The sequence below is a fragment of the Myxocyprinus asiaticus genome, chromosome 29 (genome assembly GCF_019703515.2).
Source record: "Myxocyprinus asiaticus isolate MX2 ecotype Aquarium Trade chromosome 29, UBuf_Myxa_2, whole genome shotgun sequence".
Classification (NCBI taxonomy): domain Eukaryota; kingdom Metazoa; phylum Chordata; class Actinopteri; order Cypriniformes; family Catostomidae; genus Myxocyprinus; species Myxocyprinus asiaticus.
This window is the reverse complement of record NC_059372.1, coordinates 30,721,489-30,734,597: the sequence shown is the minus strand read 5'-3', so window position 1 is coordinate 30,734,597 and position 13,109 is coordinate 30,721,489. Positions and strand designations below refer to the sequence as shown.

The 13,109-nt window shown below is 45.8% G+C and overlaps 1 protein-coding gene across 1 annotated transcript in view; it reads left to right on the top strand.

Annotated features, from left to right (window-relative positions):
• The window catches only part of oprl1 (opiate receptor-like 1), a 113,999-nt gene that overhangs the window by 76,309 nt on the left and 24,581 nt on the right, over positions 1 to 13,109 (top strand). Inside the window, exon 3 of the mRNA XM_051662667.1 lies at positions 2,518 to 2,870. Within this exon, the coding sequence (XP_051518627.1) occupies positions 2,518 to 2,870 (353 nt within the window). The remainder of the gene's footprint in view (positions 1 to 2,517; positions 2,871 to 13,109) is intronic.

Here is a 13,109-nt window from a genome sequence, read left to right as displayed (position 1 = left end):
TTTCGCGGGCTCCGAATAAGAGGTCGAACTCGCCGTGAGACGAGCCGGCGGACTCACCCGGAAGCCCGATCAGGGCAGACGAGCGTGCTGGGGAATGGGAGGTCTGCGGGGGGATACCCCCCAGTGCTAGCCGTGCTGGCCTCATACCCATGTGTAAAAGGACCGAGGCGGGAGCCTCTGGGGTGGCTCACTTTCTTACGAAGGCGAGCCGCGACCGCAATGTTGCCATGGACATATTCTCGCAATGAGAACATGACCATCCACGAACGCTGTCTCCGCGTGAGCAGTGCCCAGACACGAAAGACAGTGATTGTGACCGTTAGAAGGTGAGAGATAACGAGCACAACCAGGAATAACACACAATCGGAAAAGCATCTTTAAAAAGACGCTTCTTTAAAAAGACGTTCCGTGTGTGCGCTCTTTTAGAGAAATATATACTCTTTTAGAGGGGAAAAATGCTCTTTCAGAAAATATACTCTCTAGTTTTTCTGCCGAAGCACCCAGGGGCGTTCTCTGCAGTGCACCAGTGCAGAGGGGGGAGAAGCCGCTGAAATGCGCCGTCAGATCCAGCAGAGGTGAATGAACAGTAGTATTCAGCTCAATGAGCATGACCGTTCGGCTCCGAAGAGAAAATCTGAATGAGTGGTTGCATACCAGTTCCTTTTATACCAGTATCTCTGGGGGAGTGGCATGCAAATACCACTCTCCAATTTTCATTGGCCTTTTATCAAAGACCAGAGGTGTCTCGGGCTCCCAAGAGTGACCCCTAGTGTCACTACATCGACACCAACATTGAGTGAGTGACAGATAGGGAACTGCATCTTATTCACTAATTACCCAAAATCCAGTATAACTGGCTCTAAGTATTTAAATTAAGTCATTGTTATTGTCATTCTGTTTTAGCACAAACATGGATCCTTTCTATTTTAATTATACTCATTATAGATTGCACCTTATTCACAAAGCTCAGATCTATTTGCCTGGTGCAATTAATGTCATGCTATGAATTTTTTTTTTTTTTTTTAAAGAGATGTTTGTGTCTAGCGATCATTGCAGCAGTAATTCATCAGATAATGGATAAGAGCATATATCCAGACTCGCAGTGTAGTCGATCACACTTACAGCATTTAAAAGAGCAACAAATTCCCAGCAAGATCGCTGTGGTCTGCTGCATCCTCCACATAACACTTAGAAGCAGCCTGAGAATTGCATTCAGCACAGTTGTTTTGTTTTTTTGACACTAACTTTTTTGGCTTTAGTGAATCAGTTCCAAAACAGTGCAGACAGCATGTGCAAATGAGCAATGCTATCACTGGGTGAGATTTATTCGTAGTAAATTTCCCCTTGATGTGTATCATGATTTCATCTGATGAGTTTTGTGGTGATGATTAAAATGGCTCTATACCTGCATGACTCAGAACTAGAGGAGGATGTGTTGCTGTCGTTCTTTTTCACTTCTCCTTCATCGTGTTAACTCTGTCTGGCTCTTGCTGTTGCATAACGGCCTAAAAAGGAGAGCAGTGGAGGAAAAAAGCATCATATTGTCTACTAATGATCATATATTAGAAGAGAGAGGTAGAGAGACAGAGAGAGGTGGACAATGGTAGTCATTTGAAATATTTGGAAATTAAATGGCATAAAATTATGGTTTAGAAACTCTGGAATAGATGGAGCATGAAGATTTTAGGTGAAGACAATTATTGTGCTAAATACAGTGTATTCACACTCTTTATACTCAGAAAAAAATTCTCACCTTGTGAGCCAGTGTGAAAAAAGGAATTTTTCCTGTCTTTATTGTTAAATGTTAGTTTGATTACAGAGATTTGCAATTCAGCACAAAACAATTTGTTGGACTAGGCAGAGATTTTGAAGAATTACTTTTGATTAATCACTTTGTATTGCAAAACATTGTCACAGTCATTTCAATTCACACTCAAAATAAGTGGCTAATTGTAACACTGAGAAAGTTAATTCTTACTTGGGATGTCCAACATTGGCACTACAACTTGCACTCAAAAAAAGTTACTAATTTCAACATTGAGAAGTTCATTTTAATTGTGATTTACATACTGTAAATGTCAGTGTCAAATACTCACGGCATCTTTTGGTCTTTCACATTTAAATTTCCATTGAAATTGGATTCTTTGTCATGCGCAGTGGGGTTGCAGCTGTCTTGAATAATTCCATCACTGGTACATTACTACATATGCTATCAACCTTTCTCTTTATTCTACCATCACAAAACAGCTTCCTGAAAAATAATTCCCAATTTTCATGCATTGTCATGGCAGTTCTTTGCTGCCATAAAAGAAGAGATTGCAGACAAAACGTTGAAAAGCGAAGCGGATTTGACGTGAAATGTCATTTTAATGGCATTGTTGAGAAGGGCCCAGGGGATCTACTTCATGTAGGTGCAACCGATCAGTTTTCTCACAAATACTGACTGGATTTTGTCAGGATAAATGTGCTGTTCATCCTGATTTATATTTTAATTATCTCTCTTCTTCTCTTTCCTAGATATACCAAGATGAAGACAGCTACCAACATTTATATCTTTAACCTGGCACTGGCTGATGCCCTTGTTCTGGCAACGCTTCCATTCCAGGGCACTGATGTATTCCTTGGCTTCTGGCCCTTCGGCAATGCCCTGTGTAAAGCTGTGGTCTCCATCGACTATTATAACATGTTCACTAGTGTGTTCACCCTCACTGTGATGAGCATGGATCGATATGTTGCAGTATGCCACCCGGTAAAAGCCCTGGACATGAGGACACCCCACAAGGCCAAGGTGGTCAACATCTGCGTGTGGGTCCTGGCTTCGGCCATCGGGGTCCCGGCTATGGTACTTGGAGATGTGGAGGATGACAATGGTGAGCATGTGTCTGTGTGTGTACAGTTATGTGAACAGTCAAGATTAGGGCTGTCACGATTACTCGATTTAAAATGATTACTTGATTACAAAATTGCTGAAATGACTAATCGAAAATAAGGCGGAAGTGATGCAGTCCATAGACAAAGGTCCAAACACATAAAGAAAAGAGGTGCAGCTATGTGAGAGCACTACACTTTAGATTTGAAAAACAATGCAGGACCTTAAAAACCATAACATGACTTCAGCAATGCAATAGAACTAAAAAATAAGACATCCAATTTTTACATACTGGACACACTGGTCATCTGCATGCGATATGTGAGAGAAGGTGAGCCATACTGCATGGGACACACTAAACTCAGCAAAAAACACATTGGAATGCACTCTAAACCTTTTATCTACAAAGCCGTTGGCAGTATAGGCTTTTATGAAGCAACATAAAATAATGTAATGACAAAGACATCTATTGGACTTGATTACAGTTTCACACGCAGTGATGGATCCACAAACACTTTCTGTTCAATAAATCTGACTGAATCCATATGATCTCAGAAGGTTTTTTTTTTTTTTTTTTTTTTTTGCAGATTGTGATTTGGGTTTTGTTCTGTGTAAATTAATAACAATTCGTAAATGTGATTTTTCTCATGTAAATTATATTTATGAAGATTACGTTTGTAAAAGTTTGCAATGCTCCACTTCCAATAAATATTTGATAGTTTATGGCCATTATCAGAGGTAAAACTTAATGTGGGAACCCAGAGAACTTTATTTACAGAATAAAGGTGCAGGTCTGTATGCTGGCAGTCAAAGCTCAACATAAACCATAAGCTCCCCACAGACGTAAAATGAAACAGGCTTACCAGAGAGAGCAACAGCTAGTCTCCAAATGTGTTCCCTGATAGAGGGAATGAGACGTTGTGTCAATGAAGTGACACTAGGGGTCGCTCCGGGAGCCCCAGACATCTCTGATCTTCGAGAAAAGGCCAATGAGAATTGGCGAGTGGAATTTTCATGACACTCCCCCGGACATACGGGTATTAAAGAATCTGGAATGCAACCACTCATTCAGTTTTTGCACTGAGGAGCCGAGACATGGTCCCGGCCCATTCAGCGGGTAGTTTGGTGTTGTGGCAGGAGGGACACAACGTCTCGTTCCCTCCATCAGGGAAAGGAGGTTACGACAGTAAGCAAGATGTTTCCCTTCTGTCACTCACTCGACGTTGTGTTGATGAAGTGACACTAGGGGTCCCTATACAAAATGCCACGACTACTGAACTGTGTTACGTGGACTAGCAGGAGATGTGGGCATCAAGGAATCGAACCTTGTCAGCCTCTCTCGACTCGACCAGGTTGAGCCAAAGGTGGCGTTCCTGGACCACAAAGGTGGACATCGCCTGCCCGAGAGACCGCGCTGTGACCTTCGTCGTCCAGAGGGCGAGGTCGGTCGCTGAGCGCAGCTCCTGCATTAATCCCGTGTCAGAACTACCCTCGTGCAGTTCTTTAAGTGCCTTGGCTTGGTGCACCTGCAGGAGAGCCATGGCGTGCAGGGTGGAGGCGGCACATCCAGCAGCACCGTAGGCTTTAGCTGTCAGTGACGACGTGAGCCTACAGGCCCTGGACGGGAGCCTCGGATGACCCCGCCAGGTGGCGGCGCTCTGCGGGCACAAGTGCACTGCGACCGCCTGATCCACCCTAGGAATTGCCGAGTACCCCCTTGCCACCCCACCGTTGAGGTAGAGTTTGCGAATCGGGTGCACTTCATGCACTTCGTGCACTTCTGGGAAGAAAGGAACGGAGGCGGAGCGTGGCCGTGAGCGGCATTCCGGCCCCAGGAACCAATCGTCGAGCCGCGAGGGTTCGGGGGGGAGCGGAGGGTTCCACTCCAGCCCGACACTAGTGGCCGCCCAGGCAAGCATGGCCGCCAGCTCCACGTCTGCCTGTGACTGGACCACCGTACCCAAGGGTGGGAGTCCAGCCAAGTCTTCCATGTCAGACACGGCAAGCCCACTCTCTGATGCTGCAATGGATATCTCATCCTCTTCGAGAGTTCCGAACGAGGCCGCGAGACGGGCCCGTGGTCTCATTCCAGAACCCGGCCGGGGCATATGAGCGTGCAGGGGAATGGGAGGTCTGTGGGGGGTTACCCGGCAGAGAAGCTCCCACTGAAGTCCCCAAATTGCCCCCAGTGCTAACCGACTCAGCCTCATACCCGTAGGTAAAAGGACCGAGACAGGGAGCCGCTGGGGTGGCTTTCTTTCTGATGAAAGAAAGCCGCGACCGCAACGTAGCCATGGTCATGTTCTCGCAATGAGGACATGAACCATCCAAGAACGATGTCTCCGCGTGGGAAACACCCAAACATGAGATACAGCAATCGTGGCCTTCAGAAGCGGAGAGATAGCGACCGCAACCAGGAAGGATACACAAATGAAAAGGCATCTTGAAAAATATTTTTTTGAGAGAGAAAATATACTCTTTTTTTTCTCGCTGTTGAAGTGCCCAGGGATGTACTCTGCACAACGTCGGTGCAAGAGAGGGAGAACCGCTGTAATGCACTGTAAGACCAACAGTGAGAGCAAGAGAGATGAATGGACCAGTAGTAGTTCAGCTTCAATGAACAACCACTCGGCTCCGAAGAAGAAATATGAATGAGTGGTTGCGTTCCAGCTCCTTTTATACCCATATGTCCGGGGGAGTGGCATGCAAATTCCACTCGCCAATTCTCATTGGACTTTTCTCAAAGATCAGAGATTACTGGGGATCCCAAGAGCGACCCCTAGTGTCACTTCATCGACACAATGTTGAGTGAGTGACAGAAGGGGAACTTTCTTACATTATCATATTATATCGATCACAACTTTACTTTCAAGAAGTAATATTATGCTACCACATAACACTTAAAGATCACTTACAAATAGTAAATAAACTTACAGGCATATCTTTCTCCAAGGCAAAGAATGTTTGTGTGCTGAATTGAAACCGAAACTGCACGTTGACTGTTGCCGATCTAAATCAACACTGTGTATGTACGAAAGAATAATAAACTGCAATACTGAAATATACTATGACCAGATAATGGGCAGAACACTCCCCGCTTGGTATAAATTGTTATACCATCATTAGGTTTGTAACAACATTCACATTTTGCACGTGTTTACAAATTATCAAGTTATTTCTCACATGACAGAAGAACAATTACGCTTCAGATTGGTCAAACATATACTTTAGCAGTCCCTTGTTTAATTATTTTCACTTCAATTTTCTGTTCAACAGTCTGTTGAAATAGGAACCAAGGGTCATGCATTCATTATTGCTGCTATTTCAGCCATCAGCGTAGTAAGAACCTCGTTTGTAAGTTGAGTGTTTGCTAACAGCGTTGCGTCTAGAATGCGTCTGGCTATTCCTATCATTCTCTCCCACACTCCTCCCATGTGAGGTGAATGGGGTGCATTGAATGTCCAGGTACACCCATTATACGGAAGTAATTCTGAATCTCACAATTATCAGAGTTGATTTTGAGTTCCTTGCAAACTCCCATGAAGTTCGTGCCTTTGTCCGACCTGAATTTCTTGACAGGCCCATGCAGGCACAGAAACCTTGTCAAGGCATTTATGAAACTTGAAGAGGACATAGATTCAAGTATCTCTAGGTGGAATGCTCTTGTACATAAACAAGTGAACATGATTGCCCACCTCTTACTTTCGGCACTGCCTCCTTGAGTGCGGCATGACACAACATTCCAGGGGCCGAAAACATCAAATCCCACATATGTGAATGGAGGGGCCATGACTAGTCTGTCTGTGGGGAGATCTGACATTTTCTACTCTTGCAGCTGTCCTCTGAGTTTGTTTTTACAGATGATATGCTCTTTGATGATATTGGAGACAAATGTTTTTTTTAGCTCTGATGATCCATAAGCCAGCTGTACGCAGTGTGCCTTCTGTAAAGTGATGACCTTTGTGGACTACCTTCTCATGGTAGCGTTTGATTAAGAGAGTGCTTATGTGATGATTAGCTGGAATGATCAGAGGATGTTTCTCACCTTTTGTAATGTCTGCATTTGACAAGCATCCTCCCACTCTAATCAGTCGTTCTTCATCAAGAATGGGATTCAGATTCTTAATAGGACTTTGACTAGAGATATTTTCACCATTGTACAAAGACTTTAACTCTTCCTGGAAGATCTCTTGTTGGACACATTTAATTATGGTTGTTTCTGCTTGTGCAAAATTCACTGTACGACACATTTTGCAGCAATGCCAGCCTGCACATGAGTCTTTTCGTGTGCTACTGGAATATGTTTTAGCAATGTGAGTAAGAGTAGCCACCTCTCTCACAAGAGATTTCCAACTGGAAAATCTACTTAATATGTGGGATCCCAGCTGACATTTATTGACCTTCGTGGCCAAGGCTGTTATCTCAGGCCTGATTTCACTGTCAGATTCTGGATTCTGACTGGTAGCAATGTAAAGCCAATGCCCCAGGTTAGTTGATTTCCGGATCCATACAACTCTGTTAGATATACATAAACACAGAATCTTCTAGAAGCATTGTTAATGTATCCCAGTACAATCTTGCTATCAGTGTAGTATTTCACTGAATGTAGATCAATGTCCATTTCGCTGGTTATCAATTCTGCAAGCTCAACTGCTAAAATGGCTGCACATAACTCCAGACGTGGCACTGTATAGGCTGGTTTTGAAGCCAGCTTTGATTTGCCCATAATAAAGCCTACATGACACTGGCCATTATCTTCTACAGTCTTGAGGTATGCTAAAGCAGCTATTGCCATAGTAGAAGCATCAGAAAACACACATACCTCATTCTGAACAGTAAAAGTCAGTGACACTGGTACATAAGTTCTGGGAACACTAAGCGTTTCAAGATGAAATAAATCATCAGTCCATACTCTCCACTGAATTTCTGTTTGCTGAGAATGGTGTGTCCCAATCACATTGGTCTTCTGAAAGTTCTCGCACTAATGCCTTTCCTTGTATGGTTATGGGGACTGTGGATCCTAGCGGATCATACAGACTGTTCACAGTTGCTAAGATTCCTCTTCGTGTGAATGGCTTCACTTCTTTTGACACTTGAAACGTGAAACTGTCGGACTGTAGATTCCAGCTTACTCCTAGTCTGTATTGAAGAGGTAAAGGGTCAACACCTAGTACTAGATCCTTTAGGTCGTTTGCTCTGTCATTTGCAGGAAATGCCTCCATAACTGAACTTCTGTTTGATGCCAGTTTATGCAGTCTAAGGTTTGATTCTGCTAGCATTTCTCTAGTTTTCTACAAGAGACTGACTGCTTTAGGTTCAGAAGACACTGAGGTGAGTCTGTCGTCCACGTAGAAGTTTCTCATGACAAACTGTTTTGCATCTTCTCCATACTCTTTCTCTCCTTGATCAGCGGTTCATTTTAGGCTGTAGATAGCTATTGCTGGAGACGGACTGTTTCCGAAAACGTGTTCTTTCATTCTGAAATCCACAATGTCCTTGCTGGTGTCATTATCTTTGTACCATAGAAATCTTAAGTAGTTTCAGTGGTCCCCTCTAACTACAAAAGAATAAAACATCTGTTGTATATCAGAAGTAATCGCAACTTGTTCTTTGCGAAAACGCAGTAACACACCCATAAGTGTGTTATTGAGATCAGGGCCGCTAAGCAATACATCATTCAATGAGATGCCTTGATACTGGGCAATTGAATCAAAGACTACTCTGATTTGCCCTGGCTTTTGGGGATGGTAAACACCCGAAGTTGATACTAATACTCTTCATCTTGGTTTAATGGAGGTGCTGGTTCTGCTTGATCATTGTCAAAGATCTTTTGCATGAAATTAATGAAGTGATCTTTCAGCTCAGTATTTATCTGAAAGGAGCATTGTAAAGAAAGGAGATGTTTTTGTGCCAGCTCTCTGTTATTTGGTAGTTGATGATGGGGTGAGCAAAATGGTAGTGGTGCTACCCAGTGGTTCATTTCATCAACATACATTTCTTTTTCCATTATTTGAAGGAACTCACCGTCTTCAAAAGATAGAGCAGATTTGTCATCATTGGGAGTTCTGGCAAACACACTATCATCTAAACTCTCCGTTTTGCTTGTGGGAGTGCCTAGATAACACAGTGAAGGAGTACAATCTTGTTGCTTAGGAGCACTGAAAGTCTCTTTTACCTTCATATAGTTTGTGCAAGGGTTGAACAGAGATGGTTGTCCATTTGATAGCACATTCGTTTTGAAAGTGCTCACATTAGTCGGCTTATGAGCTCCCCCTCAGCAGACTTCTCTGACAATAAACCAACCTATATCTAGTCTCTGGGCATAAGGCATGTTAAGAGGTCCATTAATTTGCTCACGTACTTTATGAACATTTAAGATATCGCTACCCAACAGCAGAAGTATTGGTGCATCAGGATCGTGTTCTGGAATCTTATCTGCTACAGATTTCAGATGAGGAAAATACTGTGTGACATCAGGTGTTGGAATTTCAGATCTGTCATCAAGCATCATATCACATTCAATGAGTGTAGGAAGTTCTACCTGAGTTTTCCCATAGATGGATTGAACTGTGAAGCCAGATGCGTTGTGTCTTATTTTCCCTATAATACCCGAGCATGTTTTTAGGGTATATGAGAATGACTCTCCCGTAATGCCAAAAACATCAAAGAACTTTGATTTGGCTAATGATCGATTACTTTGATCATCCAGTACCGCATACATCCTCACAACACTTTTAGGTTTGTTACAAGGATATACTGTCACCAAGCAGATTTTAGAACATGATCTGGGCTTTGTCATGTTCCCACAGCTTTCTGTACACTTGGATACAATGGCTGTCGAAATAGTCTCTTTTTTCTCCCTGCCCTGCTGGCTCTCTCCCGCAGGCGGTTCTGTAACCTAGGGAGCTGGACCCGGATGCAGTTCTGTGGTGTGCTTCTCACTGTTGCATTCTTTGCACTTTATGTTGACTTTACAGTCCTTGGCAACATGCTGAGTAGATGAACAACATCTAAAACAAATATAGTTTTCTTTCAGATACCTTTTGTGATCATCTATGTGTCTACTTCTGAACTCACGACACTTGCCAATGGATGAGGTTTATTGTGAATTGGACACTGACTGTCTGGTTCAATCAGTTTCTTTTCAGGGCATTTGAAAGGCTGTATGCACAGTTGACACATCTGTCTTTCTGACTAATACAGATGATCGGTTACTATACTTTGCTGCAGACAGCTCTGTTTTTGCAGAAGTCTGGTTACTGCTCGTTGAGAACGTGAAACTTGGATCATTCTTGATCTTTGCTTGATTAACAATGAATCTGGTGAAGAAACAGAATGGTGGAAAGGAAACACGGTAATCTTCCTGGTACTTGGAGCCTTGTGCAATCCACTTATCTTGCAAACTGTATGGCAGCATTTCGATGATTAATTTAACTCCACGGGTGGTGTCTAGATAAGCCAGTCCTGGTAAGTGGCCTCCTGACTTTGCTGCATCAATTTACATCAAAAGGTCACCAAGGTCTCTCAACTTTATCGTGTCTTTATTAGAGATTTTAGGAAAATTCTCCAGTTTCTTTAGCAGAGCATCCTCAATGACCTCAGTGCTACCATAGCATTCCTCTAATCTCTGCCATGCCATCTGAACAACTAGTGCTGCATTATGGACATGTACTGACCTGATTATTTTGGCCTGTTTTGATGATTCTGGCCTGAGCCACTTTATGAGCAGGTCTAACTCCTTTCTGGCAGATCAATTGAGGTCTCTTATCACACTCCGAAATGATGTCTTCCACACCCAATATTTTTCTGGGCAGTCATCGAATGTCAGTAACCCAGTACTCACTAATTCTTTTCGTATCAGATGTTTCGTCAGGTCAGTAGTCTCTAAAGGTCTCATCGGATAGTCTCTGAGAGAGGATTCATGAGAGTTTGCATAGCATGTGGTATGCTGTGGAGCACTGTAGCCTCCACTGTCCCTTCTGCTCATTTTTGGTGTTGAGACACTGACTGTGTTACTCTGAGGGAGAGGAGTAAACCTAGGAGCTTTTGAGTGCTTACATTAGAAACTGGAAACTGCTGTGATGCATGAGACATAGATTGCATGTGAACCTGTTCCAACTTGAGTCAGAGAATGATTCTCCACATACTCACTGGTTCTTTGTGCTGAAACTTGAATAGCTAATTATGAGAAGTCCTGAAGCGGAACCTCAGGTTCTACTGTGGCTTCATAAACTGCTGCCCTTTGTTCCCTATCTGTCACTCACTCGACGTTGGTGTTGATGTAGTGACACTAGGGGTCACACTTGGGAGCCCGAGACACCTCTGGTCTTTGATAAAAGGCCAATGAAAATTGGCGAGTGGTATTTGCATGCCACTCCCCCGAACATACGGGTATAAAAGGAGCTGGTATGCAACCACTCATTCAGATTTTCTCTTCGGAGCCGAACGGTCATGCTCATTGAGCTGAATACTACTGTTCATTCACCTGCTGGATCTGACGGCGCATTTCAGCGGCTTCTCCCTCCTCTGCACTGGTGCACTGCAGAGAACGCCCCTGGGCGCTTCGGCAGAAAAACTAGAGAGTATATTTTCTGAAAGAGCATTTTTCCCCTCTAAAAGAGTATATATTTCTCTAAAAGAGCGCACACACGGAACATCTTTTTAAAGACGCGTCTTTTTAAAGATGCTTTTCCGATTGTGTGTTATTCCTGGTTGTGCTCGTTATCTCTCGCCTTCTAACGGTCACGATCACTGTCTTTCATGTCTGGGCACTGCTCACGCGGAGACAGCGTTCGTGGATGGTCACATTCTCATTGCGAGAATGTGTCCATGGCAACGTTGCGGTCGCGGCTCGCCTTCGTAAGGAAGCGAGCCACCCCAGAGGCTCCCGCCTCGGTCCTTTTACCCACGGGTTTGAGGACAGCGCGGCTAGCACTGGGGGCGATTTGGGGACCCCAATGGGACCGCCTCCGCCGGGTATCCCCCCGCGGACCTCCCATTCCCCAGCACGCTCGTCTGCCCCGATCGGGCTTCCGGGTGAGTCCGCCGGCTCATCTCACGGCGAGTTCGACCTCTTATTCGGAGCCCGCGAAAGTGATGAGCTCTCGAGCGCAGCATCGGAGAACGGGCTCGTCCAGTCGGAAGCCTCAGCTGGGCTCCTCCCTTCGGGGTCGTTCGCCCAGTCACAGGCTGACGCGGAGATGACGACATGCTTTCCCGGACAGCCGCGAGCGTTGGTTAGAGTGGATTTCACCGCTCTTCCCTGAACCCTCACGGCTCGGTGATTGGTTCCTGGGCTCGCGGCGCCACTCAAAGCCACGCCCCGCCCCGTTCCTTTCTTCCCGGAAGTGCATGAAGAGCTGACAAGGTCGCGGGAGGCACCTTTTACTGCCCGGTCCCGATCTTTTCAGCTTCCCCGCTCTCACTACCCTCGATGGTGGGGCGGCCAAGGGTTATTCGGCAATCCCTCGGTGGATAAAGGCGCTCGCGGTGCACCTATGCCCGCAGAGCGCCGCCACCTGGCGCGGGCGCCCAAAGCCCCCGTCCAAGGCCTGTAGGTTTACGTCGTCTCTGACGGTCAAAGCCTACGGCGCTGCTGGACAAGCCGCCTCCGCCCTGTACGCCATGGCTCTCCTGCAAGTCTGCCAAGGCGCTAAAGGAACTGCACGAGGGTAGTTCCGCCCCGGGATTGATGCAGGAACTGCGCTCGGCGACCGACCTCGCTCTCCGAGCGACGGAGGTCACGGCGCGGTCTCTCGGGCGGACGATGGCCACACTAGTGGTCCAGGAGCGCCACCTTTGGCTCAACCTGGTCGAGATGGGTGAGGCCAACAGGACACGATTCCTTGCTGCCCTCATTTCCCAGGCGGGCCTATTCGGCGACACCGTCGAGGACTTTGCACAGCAGTTCTCGATGGTAGAGCAGTAGATGGATGCTAGCCGGCTTGTCCTGCCCCGGCGTGGCTCAAGATCCTGCACCCCATCTACTTATCGCCGAGGGCATCCCCCTGCGGTGACTGCACCGGCTCCACCGCAGCCCGCCCCTCCGGCCCGGCCCCGGCGTGGAGCCCACCGCAGGAAGCCGACGCCACCCGTCTCGCAGCCGGCACCGAAGAACCCACGGAGGTCTTCGAAGCGCCCCTGAGACGGGCGACCCAGGGACAACGAAACCCGCTGCTCTGGAGCTGGTAAGCAGATCTTCTTTTTGTTACCTTTTGCAGTACTCAAGAGCTCCGCAAGA